This window comes from Paroedura picta, chromosome 10, assembly GCF_049243985.1.
Source record: "Paroedura picta isolate Pp20150507F chromosome 10, Ppicta_v3.0, whole genome shotgun sequence".
Taxonomy (NCBI): Eukaryota; Metazoa; Chordata; class Lepidosauria; order Squamata; family Gekkonidae; genus Paroedura; species Paroedura picta.
In genome coordinates, this window is record NC_135378.1 from 60,116,028 (window position 1) to 60,130,100 (window position 14,073).

Here is a 14,073-nt window from a genome sequence, read left to right on the forward strand (position 1 = left end):
GAGGTGTGGTTGCTGTAGTGCACGCGGGTTGGTTCTCGCCTAGATGAGAGGCTTCTGTCCGGCGAATCGTCTTCTCTAGTGATTACGCTGCTGTTTAAGAGAGTGTCATGGCGGTCGCTCATGCAGATCCTGCCGATGGTCTAGAAGCGCCTTTGTTGACCCCCAACAGTGAAAACGGCAGGTGAGGGACGCGCATGCGCAAGGTTCCCTTTGGTGCCTTAGTTAGAATTGGGTTGAGGTGCGTTTTCCAGGTGTGTGAAGGGTGCTGTGGAGATGCTGATAGGTCCTCTGAGTGCATTGCGAAACTTTAGAGCTGAGGACGGAGGAAAAGGAAAAGAAATACGGAGGGATGAAGACAGAAATGTGTTTGACAGTCTTGTGTAGATGCAAAAAAACCTGTTGAATCATTCGCTGTATTCTGTTCACTTCCCACGAAATTTCAGATAGTGTACGTTGTGACTACATAAATAAAAATGTAGTAAGTAAATGAAACGTTGCATTGTGTGTGTCCGAGCAGGTCATCTAGTCTAGCCCCTTGCACAGTGCAGGAAACTCACAACTACCTGCCTACCCTCAGTGGCCCCAATTCCATGCCCAGATGATGCCTTCCCCCCAAAACCCCCGAATCAGTCTGGCCTGGAGGAAATTTGCCTCCAGACTCCAAAGTGGTGATCGGTGTTCCCTGGGCAAGCAAGAAAGACCCACAAGAGCCAAACTGGATCTGTAAATACTTTCCAGATCCTGAAAGCTAGGCTTGGGACAGACATCACCAGGCGTTTATTTGGAGTACAGCTCAAAATCTACTTCAAGCAGGTGTGTTATGTTCCTAATGGGATATCTCCTTATGATACCAGCAGCATTTATGACATCAGCAGAATTCACGCAGAGTTCAGGAATTTAGGACATACAGAGATAATGCTTCTGGTTAAGATCTCTGTGAAGTTCCAGTGTGTTCACTGTTTCTTATTGTTCGATTGTTATCTATGGTTACCAAATTTCTCTATTGTTCTTGTGCTATGTTCCATGTGAACCACCCTGAGCCTTAGGTGAGAGTGGTATATTAAAGTGATAAATAAATAAATAAAAAGCTATTTTTATGATTATTTATTATTATTATTATTGGATTTATTACCTGCCACTCCCTTGCGGCTCGTGGCGGGTTACAACAGTATAAAACCCCATAAAATACATTAAAATCCCATTGACACATCTACAATTAATAGCTACCTGGCAAGAGCGGCTAATCGACTACCCATTCCCCCACTAGCGGGTGGAGAGGGGATACTGATGGTACCCATCTCATTAATCCCAATCCTCAAGTCCCGGGGGGGCATAGATGTTAAGCCTGGCCTCAACCATAAACCTGTCGGAAGAGCTCCGTCTTGCAAGCCCTGCGGAACGATGGAAAGTCCCGCAGGGCCCACAGCTCTCCCGGGAGCTCATTCCACCAGACGGGGGCCAGGACCGAAAAGGCCCTGGCCCTGGTCGAGGCCAGGCGTGCTTCCCTAGGGCCGGGAACGACCAACAGATTTTCTCCCGCAGAACGTAAAGCTCTGCGGGGGGCATAGGGCGATAAGCAGTCCCTCAGGTATGTGGGTCCCAACTCGCGTAAAGCCTTGAAGGTTAAACCCAAAACCTTGAACCGGATCCGGGCAGCAATCGGCAGCCAGTGCAGCTGCCTCAGCACTGGCTGGATATGGGCCCTCCAAGGTGTACCAGTTAGGACCCTAGCAGCTGCATTCTGCACTAGCTGAAGTTTCCGGATCAAGGACAAGGGAAGGCCCGCGTAGAGCGAGTTACAGAAATCTATTCTGGAGGTGACCGTTGCATGGATCACCGTGGCCAGGTGTTCGGGGGACAGGTAGGGCACTAGTAGTCGGGCTTGGCGAAGTTGGAAAAATGCCTGGCCCGCTACTCTTTTGATCTGTGCCTCCAAAGTCAGGGAGGCATCAATGATCACACCCAAGTTTCTGGCCTGGGACGCGATGGTAAGATGCGCCCCTCCCAGGGTGGGCAAGCGCGCTTCCTGTTCCCGCCCCCTACGTCCCAGCCACAGGACCTCCGTCTTGGAGGGGTTGAGATTCAGGCGACTCTGCTCGAACCTTTTTCTGATGAGAAAAATGTTTTTTTTTTCTTATTATAGATCATATGATACCATGGAAACCTTACAACATTATAATAGCCGGTGGAGATCCATCCGAATAATGTACCTTACAATGTTCTTCAGCAGTGTTGGTTTGTAAAAACAGATATTCGGCCACTGTAGTTTAATGTTATGTCTGTGTTGAATAGACACTCAAAAAATGTTTTGTGTAAACTGTTCACTCCTGACCATACTCTAGCTCCAGAAGAACTGAATGCACTTTATAACCTGTTGGCTGTTTTCTTTGCTCAATCTGTTTTTAATCTAATTTTAAATTTTAATTGTTTTAACTTTATTATATGTTATATAGCAATCAATATTAATGTATTTATTATATGGTATATCAATAAATAAAGTTTGCCTTAACCATGCAAAATAACCTCTTTTTTATACTACAGGCTTTTCAATAGTCATTATGTCAATCTGGCCCTATCTTCAACAGGTTTGTAACCTCCCAAATGTGAATTAATAAATTCTTGAGTTTTATTTGGCAAGTTGAGAACTATATTGTCTTAGGCTCTGATAAATATTTTCTGCAAATTCAGACCACATCATGTTGAATTCAAAGTGTATTAACCTTTTTAAAAAACTCATCATTAAGACAAAAATATTACTACAGTTAACTTTTCAAAATTTATGGGGTGAATCTGCCCAGGGATTTTACCAAATTAGTATAAGGTGCATGTATACTTCCTTTTAAATTAAAAAATGTACAACATATGCTTCTTGTGAAAAATGATGTAAAATCAAGCATTCTGTTATCTCATTCTTAAATAATATACAGTTGGGTGTAATTCTGTGTCCATGGAGATACTACTCTGGCATGAATTCCACAGAGCCCTTCATGACCAAGTGGGGATTTGAAGCCAAGTCTCTTAGATTTTAGACCAGCATTCTAAGAACCACACCACACTCTCTCTCAGTTGAACCAGCTGAAATTTGGACAAGCAGCAGCACCCCAAGAAAAGCTACTTTAAGGGCAAGGGAAGGATAGGGCCATGTAGAATAGGAGAGTTCAAGATTGTGTTTAAAATGAGCAGTGCAAAATCTATTTTGGAAATGTTAAAAGAACAAACTTCAGGTGCTTTTCATTTGCAAATTAATTTTAGGTTCTCTAAGTATGTGAACAGCATAATAACATCCAAAGGTTAAAAAATCCTACAAAACCACCTTTATGAGATTTTCTCTGGCTATATCCTGTAAATAAAACTACTAGATATAGCCATCTGAAGTCATCTTTAGAATACACCTTCCACGGTTTGTAGTTTATGCCTCAACTCTGTTTATTTTATCAGAATGTGCAGTACTTAGTATTCAATAAGTCAGTAATTATAACATTAAAAATCATATTTTCCTTCTACTTTCAATAATATAAGTACAAACAAAGGGCAGTGTTTCAGAGACAGTCTCATCACATATTTCCCATAGCTTAGACTAGCCATATCTCATAAGATTTGTCAGATCTTGGAAACTAAGCAGAGTTGGCCCTAATTAGTACTTGGAGACCACTAAAGAAGTCCAGGGGTGCTCCACAGATGCAGGCAATAGCAAACCATCCCTAAACATTTCTCTTGTTGAAAATCTTATGGGGTCACCATAAGTCAACTGTGACATGATTCGGGGGGGGGGGGGATCCTCATACATGTGCAGTGGTTTGCTAAGATTCTTCGATGACTTTGTAAATCCTCACTAAATAATTTATTATAGAATGGGGTCCTGGTAGGTTGTTTGTTGCCATCTTAAAATGCTGTTCCTGTTCAACTTTAAGCTGGGAGAGATCTTAACCTCACCATGTATTAGCAGCAGAATATGTCTGTCCTGGCCCCCAACTGGTGGAATGAGCTCCCAGAGGAGATCAGGGCCCTGACGGAACTAAAACAGTTGTGCAGGGCCTGCAAAAGGGAGCTCTTCCGCCAGGCATTTGGTTGAGACCAGGCATAACCAATAGTCATATTAATGTTACAGTTATTTATATGTATGGATTGTTTCTTGTATAGTTTCTAAGTTCTATGCAAACCACCCTGAGCCTTCAGGGAGGGCGGTATATAAATATAAATAAATATCTGATATTATATTTATTCTTCTTATGTAGTGAGTATTGTTGAGATGTAATGAATACCAGGTCATAGTACTTCAAATAGCTTTTGTTCTTTCCCTAGGTAGATAAAACTGCAGATGCAAGTTTCTTGGGATGGATTATTGCGGCCTATAGCATTGGTCAAATGATAGCTTCCCCCTTCTTTGGAGCGTGGTCCAATTACAGGCCAAGAAGAGAACCTCTTGTAGTTTCAACTAGTATTTCAGTAGCTGCTAACTGTCTCTATGCCTATGTCCATTTGCCTGCTTCAAACAACAAATACTACATGTTGGTTGCTCGAGCTCTGGTGGGGTTTGGTGCAGGTAATTTTAAAAGCATTTAAATTGAAGGCAAGTGATTTGTATATACTCTTTGAAGTCTTACAGTATCAGGATAGTCAAAATCTTATAAGCACCTGTGGAAGCTTCTTTCTGGTACAAAGCTGTGTTCAATGCATGTGTAATAGCAAGAAGACATTCAGAATCCCTTAGTGGTAATATATCATTTTAGCTGATGCTTGGTCTTAGAATCAAAGGCTTCCCCATTATCTCAGTGCTAACAGTTGTCTGGCTTTGTGACTTTCGTGTGGGTGGCAGAGGAGCTGAGCCATTAGCAACCTGAAAAGTGCAATACTGAAGAGCACACAAGAGTAATCAAGACCCACTATGCTCTTAAAGTGCCTGAAATAGCAGATTGAGTTACATTGGCTTTATGGACTTACTTGGCATGAAGAACGCATGAGGGGAAAGCAGGTGCAGTTTCATTATGCAAATCTACTTGTACTGTTAACCAGGTTTTAGACTCCAAAAATTCTGTGACAGGTATGGTTAGTTGAACTGTCCAGGAGAAGGGATAAGAGATGTTGAAAAGTTTGTCAGTCACAATGTCTTGGATACATTAGTGAACAAGCAGTGCAGAACCAGGCTTCCTTCTGCAGTTCTGTGGCTTTTAATAGTTTTATGAGATCTGTTTAAGCTTTCTGTGGTAAGCAGGCTAAATAAGCATATGAACAACAGTGTGAAATCATGACTGCCTGTAGTCTTGTTTTATGTACGTAAGTGAGATTCAGAGTTGTTGTGAGTCTCATACTTCATTTCTTTCTTTTTTAAAGGAAATGTAGCAGTAGTTCGATCCTATGTCGCTGGTGCTACCTCTCTTACAGAAAGAACTAGTGCCATGGCAAACACTAGTGCTTTCCAAGCAGTGGGATTCATACTGGGACCAGGTATGACTTACATCAGCTCCATTCTTTTCAAATTCTGATTTAATGAGAGAATCTGGCAGTCTGAATTAGCAATACTTTGTTACTTTATTAATTCCTATGTTTATGTTTGTATGTTTTGGAAAGATGGCTCGTGATTGGTTACATGGCAATCCAATCCAATAAAAACACCAGTAAAATCCCCATTGAGATCCAACAATACAAAAATATACAGTGTAAAAATATTACACAGGCACAATATTAACACATGTTGCGAATATGATTATTTAAAACCATGGTTTAAGTGGCACTGTTTTGCAAATCCAAGTCTTCTGACGGAATGTTTGAAGTCAGTTTAAAGATTAAAACAGGAGATTGAGATTATATTCTGCTGGAAAGAGGATTAGAATTTGCACATCAAGAACAAGTTCCTCCCACTAGCATGTTATCTAAAATGTTGTGCATTTATAAAGTCACTCTACAAGATCATTCTTCTCACCTAAAATGTAATTATGTATCAGATAGGAAAAATAGCCAGAGACTGGCAAACAATAAATCAAAGTAGTCTGCTAAAATAATAGAGACCGCTTCTAGGTTTGCGGCCAGGTGGTACTTACTTTTTTGTAAGATTGGATTCAGGTATTTCTACACTGCAATTATTTATTTGTGTGTGTGCTTTCACACTGAAACACCCTTGAGATTTTTCTTCTATGCACCTTAGTACTAGGCACCTTTGAGACTGTGGCTGTTAGTGAAATAAAGAAAAAGCATGTTAAGTCCTGTTCTAATTAACTCTATTTTGTATTAGTTTTTCAGACCCTCTTTACTCTAATTGGAGAAAAAGGAATCACATGGAAAATCATTAAGCTTCAGGTGAACATGTATACAGCCCCAGTTTTATTTGGAGTTCTTCTAGGAATTATTAACATTGTTCTGATATTTGCTGTGTTTAGGTAATTCAAACCTATGGCCTTCTTTTTGAAGTCTTTGGTTGTATCAGTATGTGATTTTGAACTGTATTATTTTACTGTATTTTTTGAACTGTATCAGTTTTTACATGATTCTTAAAATCATGTATACATAGTTGTTCTCTTATGCTGCTGCTATGTCATATTTTGTTCTGCTCTGACTTGGAGAGAGACAAAGAAATGGTGCATACACTTACTTTATATGCATTTTTTAAAGAGTGTCTCCCTCAGTAGATCTTAAGGCAGCTTTTGGGCAACATAATAGTTCTGATTAACAATCTGGATCACTATTGGTTGTTAATAAGAACTTTCTGCTATGGCAGTTATTTGCCTGTCAGATCCTTTTCTAGGAGGGGAGTAGGGAAAGCTAAAGGGATAATGTTGATATACTGGTTGGAAGACTAGGATCTGAGAGATCCTAGTTTGAATCACAACTATGTGATGGAAGCTTGTTGAGTGACCTTAGGCCAGTCACACAGTTTTAGCCTAACCTGTTCATGGGGATGTTGTGAAAATAAAATGGAAAAGAATGGCCTATTATGCATGTACAGCTTACTTCCAATTTTAACCAAAGATGAGCGAGAAGAGCTTTACTTTGAATACTTTGCCTGAATGCCACACCTTTTTTTCTTCTCTGATTTTTCTCTTGGGAATCGCAGAATATATATCCTGCATACAAATGAGAAAAACTGAACAGCATCATACTGCTGAAATGTACTTTTTTTCATGCAACGTGGTAGGTTGCTCCTAATTGGTCAGTTTTGCACCGGGCATGTTTTTTGAAATAGGAACTAGAGATTCTTCAAGCTGTATTTATTCCTGGTAGCCATTTTAGCAGAATCTTAGTGGTTCTCCCCTTTTATTGTTGTATAAGCGTTACTAAAGCTTATGTATTCAAATTTTTTTTGGGGGGGGGTTGTAAGTAGCATGAGTCTATCAATATGAGTTTATTGCTTGTCTTGAATCACTGGTGAAAAAATAGTGACTCTGTGCTTGTGCATGTTTAAAGAGGCAGCAGCAGATGTGCCATGAAGGAAATGAGCAAGCAGGTGGGTATATGCTCCCCCCTGCCCAGTATGCAAACAACAGTCCAAGACTGTCTCCCTCACCAGCCCCATGATGGGACTCTAGTGCCTCGGGAGCCACCCACCCTCAGGCCAGACTTCTGCTTGGCACTGGTGGCCAAGTGATGGGGGGAAATTCTCCTTGCAGGCTTGCCTGGGGTTCTGCTGGGCAACCCAATGGAGCCTGACTAGCAAACAGCAGACTTTCCTGTGGGGAGAACTCTCCCTGCAGGCTCTAGTGGGCAGCCCAGTTTAAACCAGACTGCCATTTAGACCCTGCTCAGAAACCAGTGGGCCTCTGGCAACTTGGTAGCAGTTTGCAGTTGGGCTGGGCTCCTGGTTGGCAGTGGTGGCTGGGTGGTGATGGGGCTGGCGAGGACAGGGTTGGGCCTTCATTCGCATGCCTGGCTGCTCGCTCCCTTCCTTCTTTCATGGCATGTCCACTGCTGCCTCTCTGGTCATCTGTTCAGGGTCTCCTCCTGAACACATCTATCATTTAAAACTTTTAACTACACACACACAAACACTAATTTTTTGCTGCAACGATCCAAGACTAGTGATAAGGTGATATTGCTAAATTCATCCCCAAATGAATATAAAACCCCCAAAACTTTAAATGAGTAAGCAATAGTGGAACTTGTACACCAATGAGGGGGGGGGAGGATGGCAGAAGGAGCAGAATGTTAGAAACTTATTCAGTGTGGGCAGTGGAGTGACCTCTGAGAGGTGGAAATAATGGGGAGGTGGAAACAAGGGAATATATGATTTGAATTACCTTCAGCTTAGAGGCATAGTGTGTGTGTGGGGGGGGGGGGGAGTAACTTCCACAAAGCCACTTTCAGAAAACACTGGAAGACAGGTACCAGAAAGCGAACTAAACACTGAATGGAAGAAAATCAACTCAGAACAAAAAAGAAAACCCTGCTGTGGTTGTTATTTCTGCACCGCCACCTGTTTGCATATTAAAATGTTATGCGAAAAAAGTATTTAATGAAATGGTGTTTAATTTTTAGAGAACATCAAGTGGATGATACAGGAAGACCATACAGAAGCATTAATTTTGAAGCAGAAGGTAATGTTTTTTGTGGAGAGTTTGAAATAAAATATTGTGGTATATTTTGGAATTATAATAGGCAGGATGGGTATTTGAACCTGGATTTCCTGGATCCTTGCCTGGCACTCATAATTATCCTGACTTATAAATGCAGTTATAAAAATATCAATTACAATCTCATTAAAAGATACTCAGGAAATATGTTTAAAAAGATTAAATGTGTCGTGAGGCTTTGCAGTAGCAAACCAGATCCATGTTAATGATCTATAAATGTGTAGGGTTTTTTTTTTTTAATTGCATGCCCAGCTGCAGAAATATATTGCAGGGAGCCTCATTTGGCCTTGATTTACTGAGGTTTGTTCTGCCAATATATCCGGTGTGACACAATCGATAGCACAAATTATAGACTGGCAGATGCAACCTTTGAATACATGCATGCTTCTACCGCAAAACTGAAGTATAATGATTTCCAAAACAGATGTGAATGCATCTTTTAATAAAAAAGAAAACCTTTTCATGGAACGGACACAGTAGCATATCTGTGTAAAGAAAGAAAGAAAGAAAATTAGTTTAGCATCTGAGCCCTTTTGTTGTTGTTTTCCTCCAGAAAATGCTGAGGCTGGTGAGGATAGTGAAGGAAGCGTTGATCTTGTGGCTGTTGTATCAGCAAACATTCTTTTCTTTGTTGTACTATTTATTTTTGCAGTCTTTGAAACGTAAGTGTATTTGATTTCTCTGTAGTAAGCAGTGCATGCTTTTGTTCAACTTTAGTAAATCTGTATGGGGACAAAACTGCTGTTGGCCTTGGGGTGCATGGAGGGGTGGGGAGACAGGTTGCCTACCTTTTTGACCTACGTGGGCTAATAAATCCTTAGCAATCAGTGTATTTTACAGATGAAGTGTGGGGGTCAAATAGGCTCCAAGTAAAAATTTTGGGAGTTGCACTGAGCTTGACAGTAGATGTCAAGAAATAAGAAATAACCCTGCTGTTTCTATTTCCCATTTTGTATTTTACCTATTCCATGATATATGTGCAACTGGAGTAAAATATTCCCAGTGCCATCAGAATGTACATGACAATTTATAAAAATTACAAGTGTGGAAGCATGAAATCCTACAGGGTGGCTGACGTTATTAAAGCTGAGGAATAAATATAGTCTGGAAATGTTGGAGAGCAGCTTTCTCATTCTGCACAACTTTGCTGGCTCAGTTTGATTCCAGTTTTTGGTTAAGGACTGTACCTTGTTAGGGTCTGAGTAATTCCTATCCTGGATATGGCTAAGGGGAGAAAGATTAGCCTGTCCTAAAGTTCTGGCACTGATCCTCCCCATGTCCCACTCCCTGACTGCTTTTAATTAAAATAAGAGGCAGTTCATGTGTCTTGTATCTTGTCCAGTTATGTTGTGGAGTAGTACAGACTTCCATGCTTTTTCTGATATTGACATTTTTCTGTGATATTCATTTCTCCCTCTGTATTTTGATGTGTTCCCTGGGTTTTGTTTTCTTTGCCATGTTCAGGGTGAGTGTAGATGTATAGCTTTCATAATTTAATTCCAGTGCTGTTCGCTGTAACTTGTGTTGAGAGGTCCTTTTAAGTCTCTCAAACCATTTTCCCCTCGCCGACAGACTGAGGCTATTATCCCTTTGTTCCCCAGCATAGCTACACCAATGACAATGGATATGTACTCCTGGACCAGGAAACAAGCAGTGTTTATCAATGGACTTATCCTTGGAGCTATTGGCATTGAGTCAGTTTTTGCATTTTTAGGAGTAAAAATACTTTCCAAAAAGTAAGTCACTAAAGCAACCTTATTTTATGCATTTTTTCCCTAGTCTCGAAAGATTTCGTATATTCTAGCATAAATTGTCTGGATAAATATTTTTAGCCTGTTTTAAACACGAATGTATCCATGATACTCATAGTGCTTCCACTACAGAAATTCTGTATATCCTTAAAAAGGAAAAGAAAATGGGCACTTTAAGTGTATGCATTATATCTCCTTATAGGCATTATTGTAATTAGCTTTTGTTTATCCAACAGGACCGGTGAACGTGCTATACTTTATGGCGGCCTAGTTATTATACTGATTGGATTCTTTATCTTATTACCGTGGGGAAATAAGTTACCGAATATCCAGTGGGAAGGTACAAGTATATATATTTAAACAATGGTTTAAGCTTTCTAAAAAAGTATCTGTAAATGCAATTTTTCCCCTCTGTTTTCACAGAGATAAAGAATAACACTCTTACAACAACAGCTTTTACTGGAAGCCTCACATCTTTCTGGAGAGTGCAAATGCAGCTTCCCTCAGATAATAGCACTGAAGCAACAGGATGTCCGATTGTACAGTCTTGGTGTCTGCATACTCCAGTGATCTACTTGGGCCAGTACATTACTGCAGACATTCTAATAGGACTGGGTTATCCAGTCTGCAATGTTATGTCGTATACTCTATATTCAAAAATCTTAGGGCCAAGGCCTCAGGTAAGTTTTAAAATTGGAATTTTCTTTTTGTAAGAACAATAGTCTTTTTATTAGGACCAACCAAATATAATAAAAGAGTGAACCTTTGCATTTTCCAGGACTCTTCTCTAGGGAAAACAAAAACTAGCATGTCATATTAAAAGAACCCAGAGTTCTGCAGATTGTAGCTTTTTAAAAAACTGAGAATTGGTGCACTGCATACTAATCAGATTGTGACAGCAGGTCCAAGACAGATTTCAGTATGCATTAGAGCAGTACCATTGGTGAGAAATATAAGTACTCCAAGTGGGACACAGGATTTTCATAACAATTACTACAAATCCACTCCCTTACTTCTCATGTTCCCCTGCAAAAATGTGACATGCCATCTCCTGTGCTGCTGTTACATGTCTGAGATTATCTGTGACCTTTTAGTCTGCTCAGAGTAACAACAGAATGCCTCTGTCCTTAATTCATTGTGGTGGGACCCAGGCTTTTTGATAGAGTGACAGGTAGAATGTAAGATAGAAGAGGTTGAGAATCACTAGACCAGAGGCTCTTGGGATGAAAAAGAATTGAATGCTGCTTTGAAAATATGAAGCCAGCAGTTCAATAAAACTGTCCCCATTGCTAATCTGGATGCAGATCATGAAAGCATAATGCGTTAAAACTTATTTGCAAAGTTGAAGGTAAATGTAAAATTGTATTGCATTTGATTTTTTTATTTACAGACTAACCCGATAACCTAATGATAGATTCAAGTGGATAGCCGTGTTGGTCTGAAGTAGCACAATAAAATCAGAGTCCAGTAGCACTTTTAAGCCCAACAAAGCTTTATTTAAGGCATGAGCTTTTGAGTACAACTAACTAGTCTTAGGAAGAGTGTTTTCACTCAAAAGCTCACACCTTAAATAAATCTTTGTTGGTCATAAAGGTGCTACTGGACTCTGATTTTATTCTGATAACCTAATTTTTACCTTATTGTAACAGATGGACATATAAGGTTACATCCAGAGTTTGTTCTCACTGCATAAGGCACCTCTGAAAGCAGGATGGAGATTTTTGCCATTAGCCTACCCCCTTTACAGATCCTGTTTGCTTCCAGTTGCTGTTCACAGTAGTCTTTCAGGGAACTGAGTGGCCTGCAGTGGGAAGGTGTAGAATCTGAAAATTGTTTCATTGGCAGAGCTCCACTTTGGAGGCAATCCACTCTCTATCTTTGTTTTTGTCCCAGTTGGCCAGAAATGGTTTTGAAAGTAGCGTAGGCTGAATGTAGATTTGATCCTGGGACTCCCAGATCCTAGTTTGGCTATCTAATCATTGCACATACTGGTTGTTCAACTATAGTATCTGGGACATGAACAAAAAGGCAAATTATTATGTAATGTTTAATGTTTAATATGTAGTTAAATGTCTACATTGTCCAAAAGTTATTCAGTTTAGTAATGAAAAGTAAAGGAACCTGTTGCTAAATTCATATACTAAACACAAGTCTGTGATCTGTTTTAGGGAATCTATATGGGCTGGCTAACTGCCTGTGGAAGTGGTGCACGTATTCTTGGCCCAGTATTTGTCAGCCAGCTCTACACACACTTGGGACCTCGCTGGGCATTCAGTCTAATATGTGGAATTGTTGTTCTCTCTCTCTTACTCCTGGAAGTGGTATACAAGAGACTTGTAGCATTTTCTGTCCGATATGGGAGGCTCCAAGAGCAGAGCTGTTAGGTACTGGTAACTGCTGACCAGGATTTTATTGTTGTATCATTGCCCTTACCCAAGGAACTATGGCACTGCATTTTTGACTAATCAGGGGTTTTAATGTACTACTACTAAGTTGTACTACTACTATTAATCAAGTTGTCAGTTAGGATATAATACTGGCCATGATAAGCTGTGATCATAGTGGGTAAAGACACTCTTAATGCTTTGAGAGATTATATTCTTTGATCTGTATTTATCCTTACTTGAAAGTATGACTGGTTCTTTGCCCATTTTAAAATTTTCATACAAGGAATGTGCAATAATCTTTTATCAAGGGTAAGGGGTTTCTTATATTCAGGATCATCTTCCTTTTAGGTAAATATGGCAATGTGGGATACTTTGAAAATGTACTGGTTCTGTGAATCAGTTTGTACTTAAAGTGGTTTTCATATTCAACTTAAAAGAGCTGCCTTATGCACTTATAAAATGACCTACCTCTTTTCTATGTGTTTGTTTTCTAACTTACAATATAGCAGGTTCTGCTACAGTAAATAAAATCTCAAACAAGACACCTGCAAATTATCTTAACTGTATATATCCTATACAGAAGAAACAAGCTGAAATAGGATTCATTTTTAATTTTACATAAGAATGTACACCTTTCCAGATGTTAACTACTTGCTTTGGAGTCACCTTCTCTGTTGTTCATTTAACCCAGTGGTTTCCTGCTCAGTCATTGTGATTGATTGTTCCTTACCCACTGGGAGGCAGACTGCTGAAGCACTGTACTTTGCCAAAATATTATTGCTAAGGTCAAATCTGTTGATAAAAATAACTAGTTCTACCATATAACTAACTAATATTAATGATACATAATGAGTTGTTTAAGATCTTCTACCTATGTGTCTGTAAAGTGATTTTTTTACATCACAATTTTAGATACTCACCAAGGAGTAAGTACTGAAGGCTGGTTAATAACTGACAATTAAAGCATTTTAATTCAGTGTTTTTCCTGTGCAGATTTGACTTCAAGTATACACGCAGTCATTTCATTTTAAGACTAGTGATACCTTTAACATTTGATTACAGGTAGTATATTTGTATGTCTAACAGCTGCCCCATAATACTGAAGATATTCTTAATGAACTGAAATTAAGTACTATATTAAACTTATGTCTAAATGGAAATTTAAGAGATTTTGTATTTGCAGAAACAGCTGGTTTGCCCTGGAGCTTTTAGGATGGTGCAGGACTATAGCTATCTGAGAGACAAACAGTAAAATAAACAATACTGGAAGACCACTTAGTTGCACTGTTCTATTTTTAATTGCAAATGTATTCTCTGGGGAATGCTGCCAATAAATTCTTTAATTAAACCCTCTAAAATGAAGTTACTTTCCTC

At 39.6% G+C, this 14,073-nt stretch overlaps 1 protein-coding gene across 2 annotated transcripts; it reads left to right on the forward strand.

The window, feature by feature from the left end:
• The first annotated feature begins 22 nt into the window (after nucleotides 1-22).
• On the forward strand, nucleotides 23-13,973 carry MFSD8 (major facilitator superfamily domain containing 8). Of its 2 annotated transcripts, none has more exons than XM_077300330.1 (12): nucleotides 23-181; nucleotides 2,144-2,235; nucleotides 2,542-2,585; nucleotides 4,303-4,543; nucleotides 5,332-5,445; nucleotides 6,230-6,374; nucleotides 8,467-8,525; nucleotides 9,115-9,223; nucleotides 10,163-10,297; nucleotides 10,549-10,652; nucleotides 10,736-10,992; nucleotides 12,481-13,973. In XM_077300330.1, exons 1-12 carry the CDS (start codon nucleotides 108-110, stop codon nucleotides 12,694-12,696), a joined length of 1,590 nt encoding a protein of 529 aa, XP_077156445.1. In that variant the 5' UTR covers nucleotides 23-107; the 3' UTR covers nucleotides 12,697-13,973. The 2 variants fall into 2 exon arrangements, with proteins under 2 accessions (XP_077156445.1, XP_077156447.1); XM_077300332.1 differs by having other exon boundaries at nucleotides 133-181; nucleotides 2,144-2,206.
• Nucleotides 13,974-14,073: the final 100 nt, after the last annotated feature.

What these genes read in the sequence shown, in the direction of transcription:
- MFSD8 (XM_077300330.1), top strand. Translation starts at nt 108, where the DNA reads ATGGCGGTCGCTCATGCAGATCCTGCCGATGGTCTAGAAGCGCCTTTG. An exon ending in TCTGGTGGGGTTTGGTGCAG is followed by an intron (nt 4,544 to 5,331) that starts GTAATTTTAAAA and finishes TCTTTTTTAAAG; the next exon opens with GAAATGTAGCAGTAGTTCGA. An exon ending in TCTTAGGGCCAAGGCCTCAG is followed by an intron (nt 10,993 to 12,480) that starts GTAAGTTTTAAA and finishes GATCTGTTTTAG; the next exon opens with GGAATCTATATGGGCTGGCT.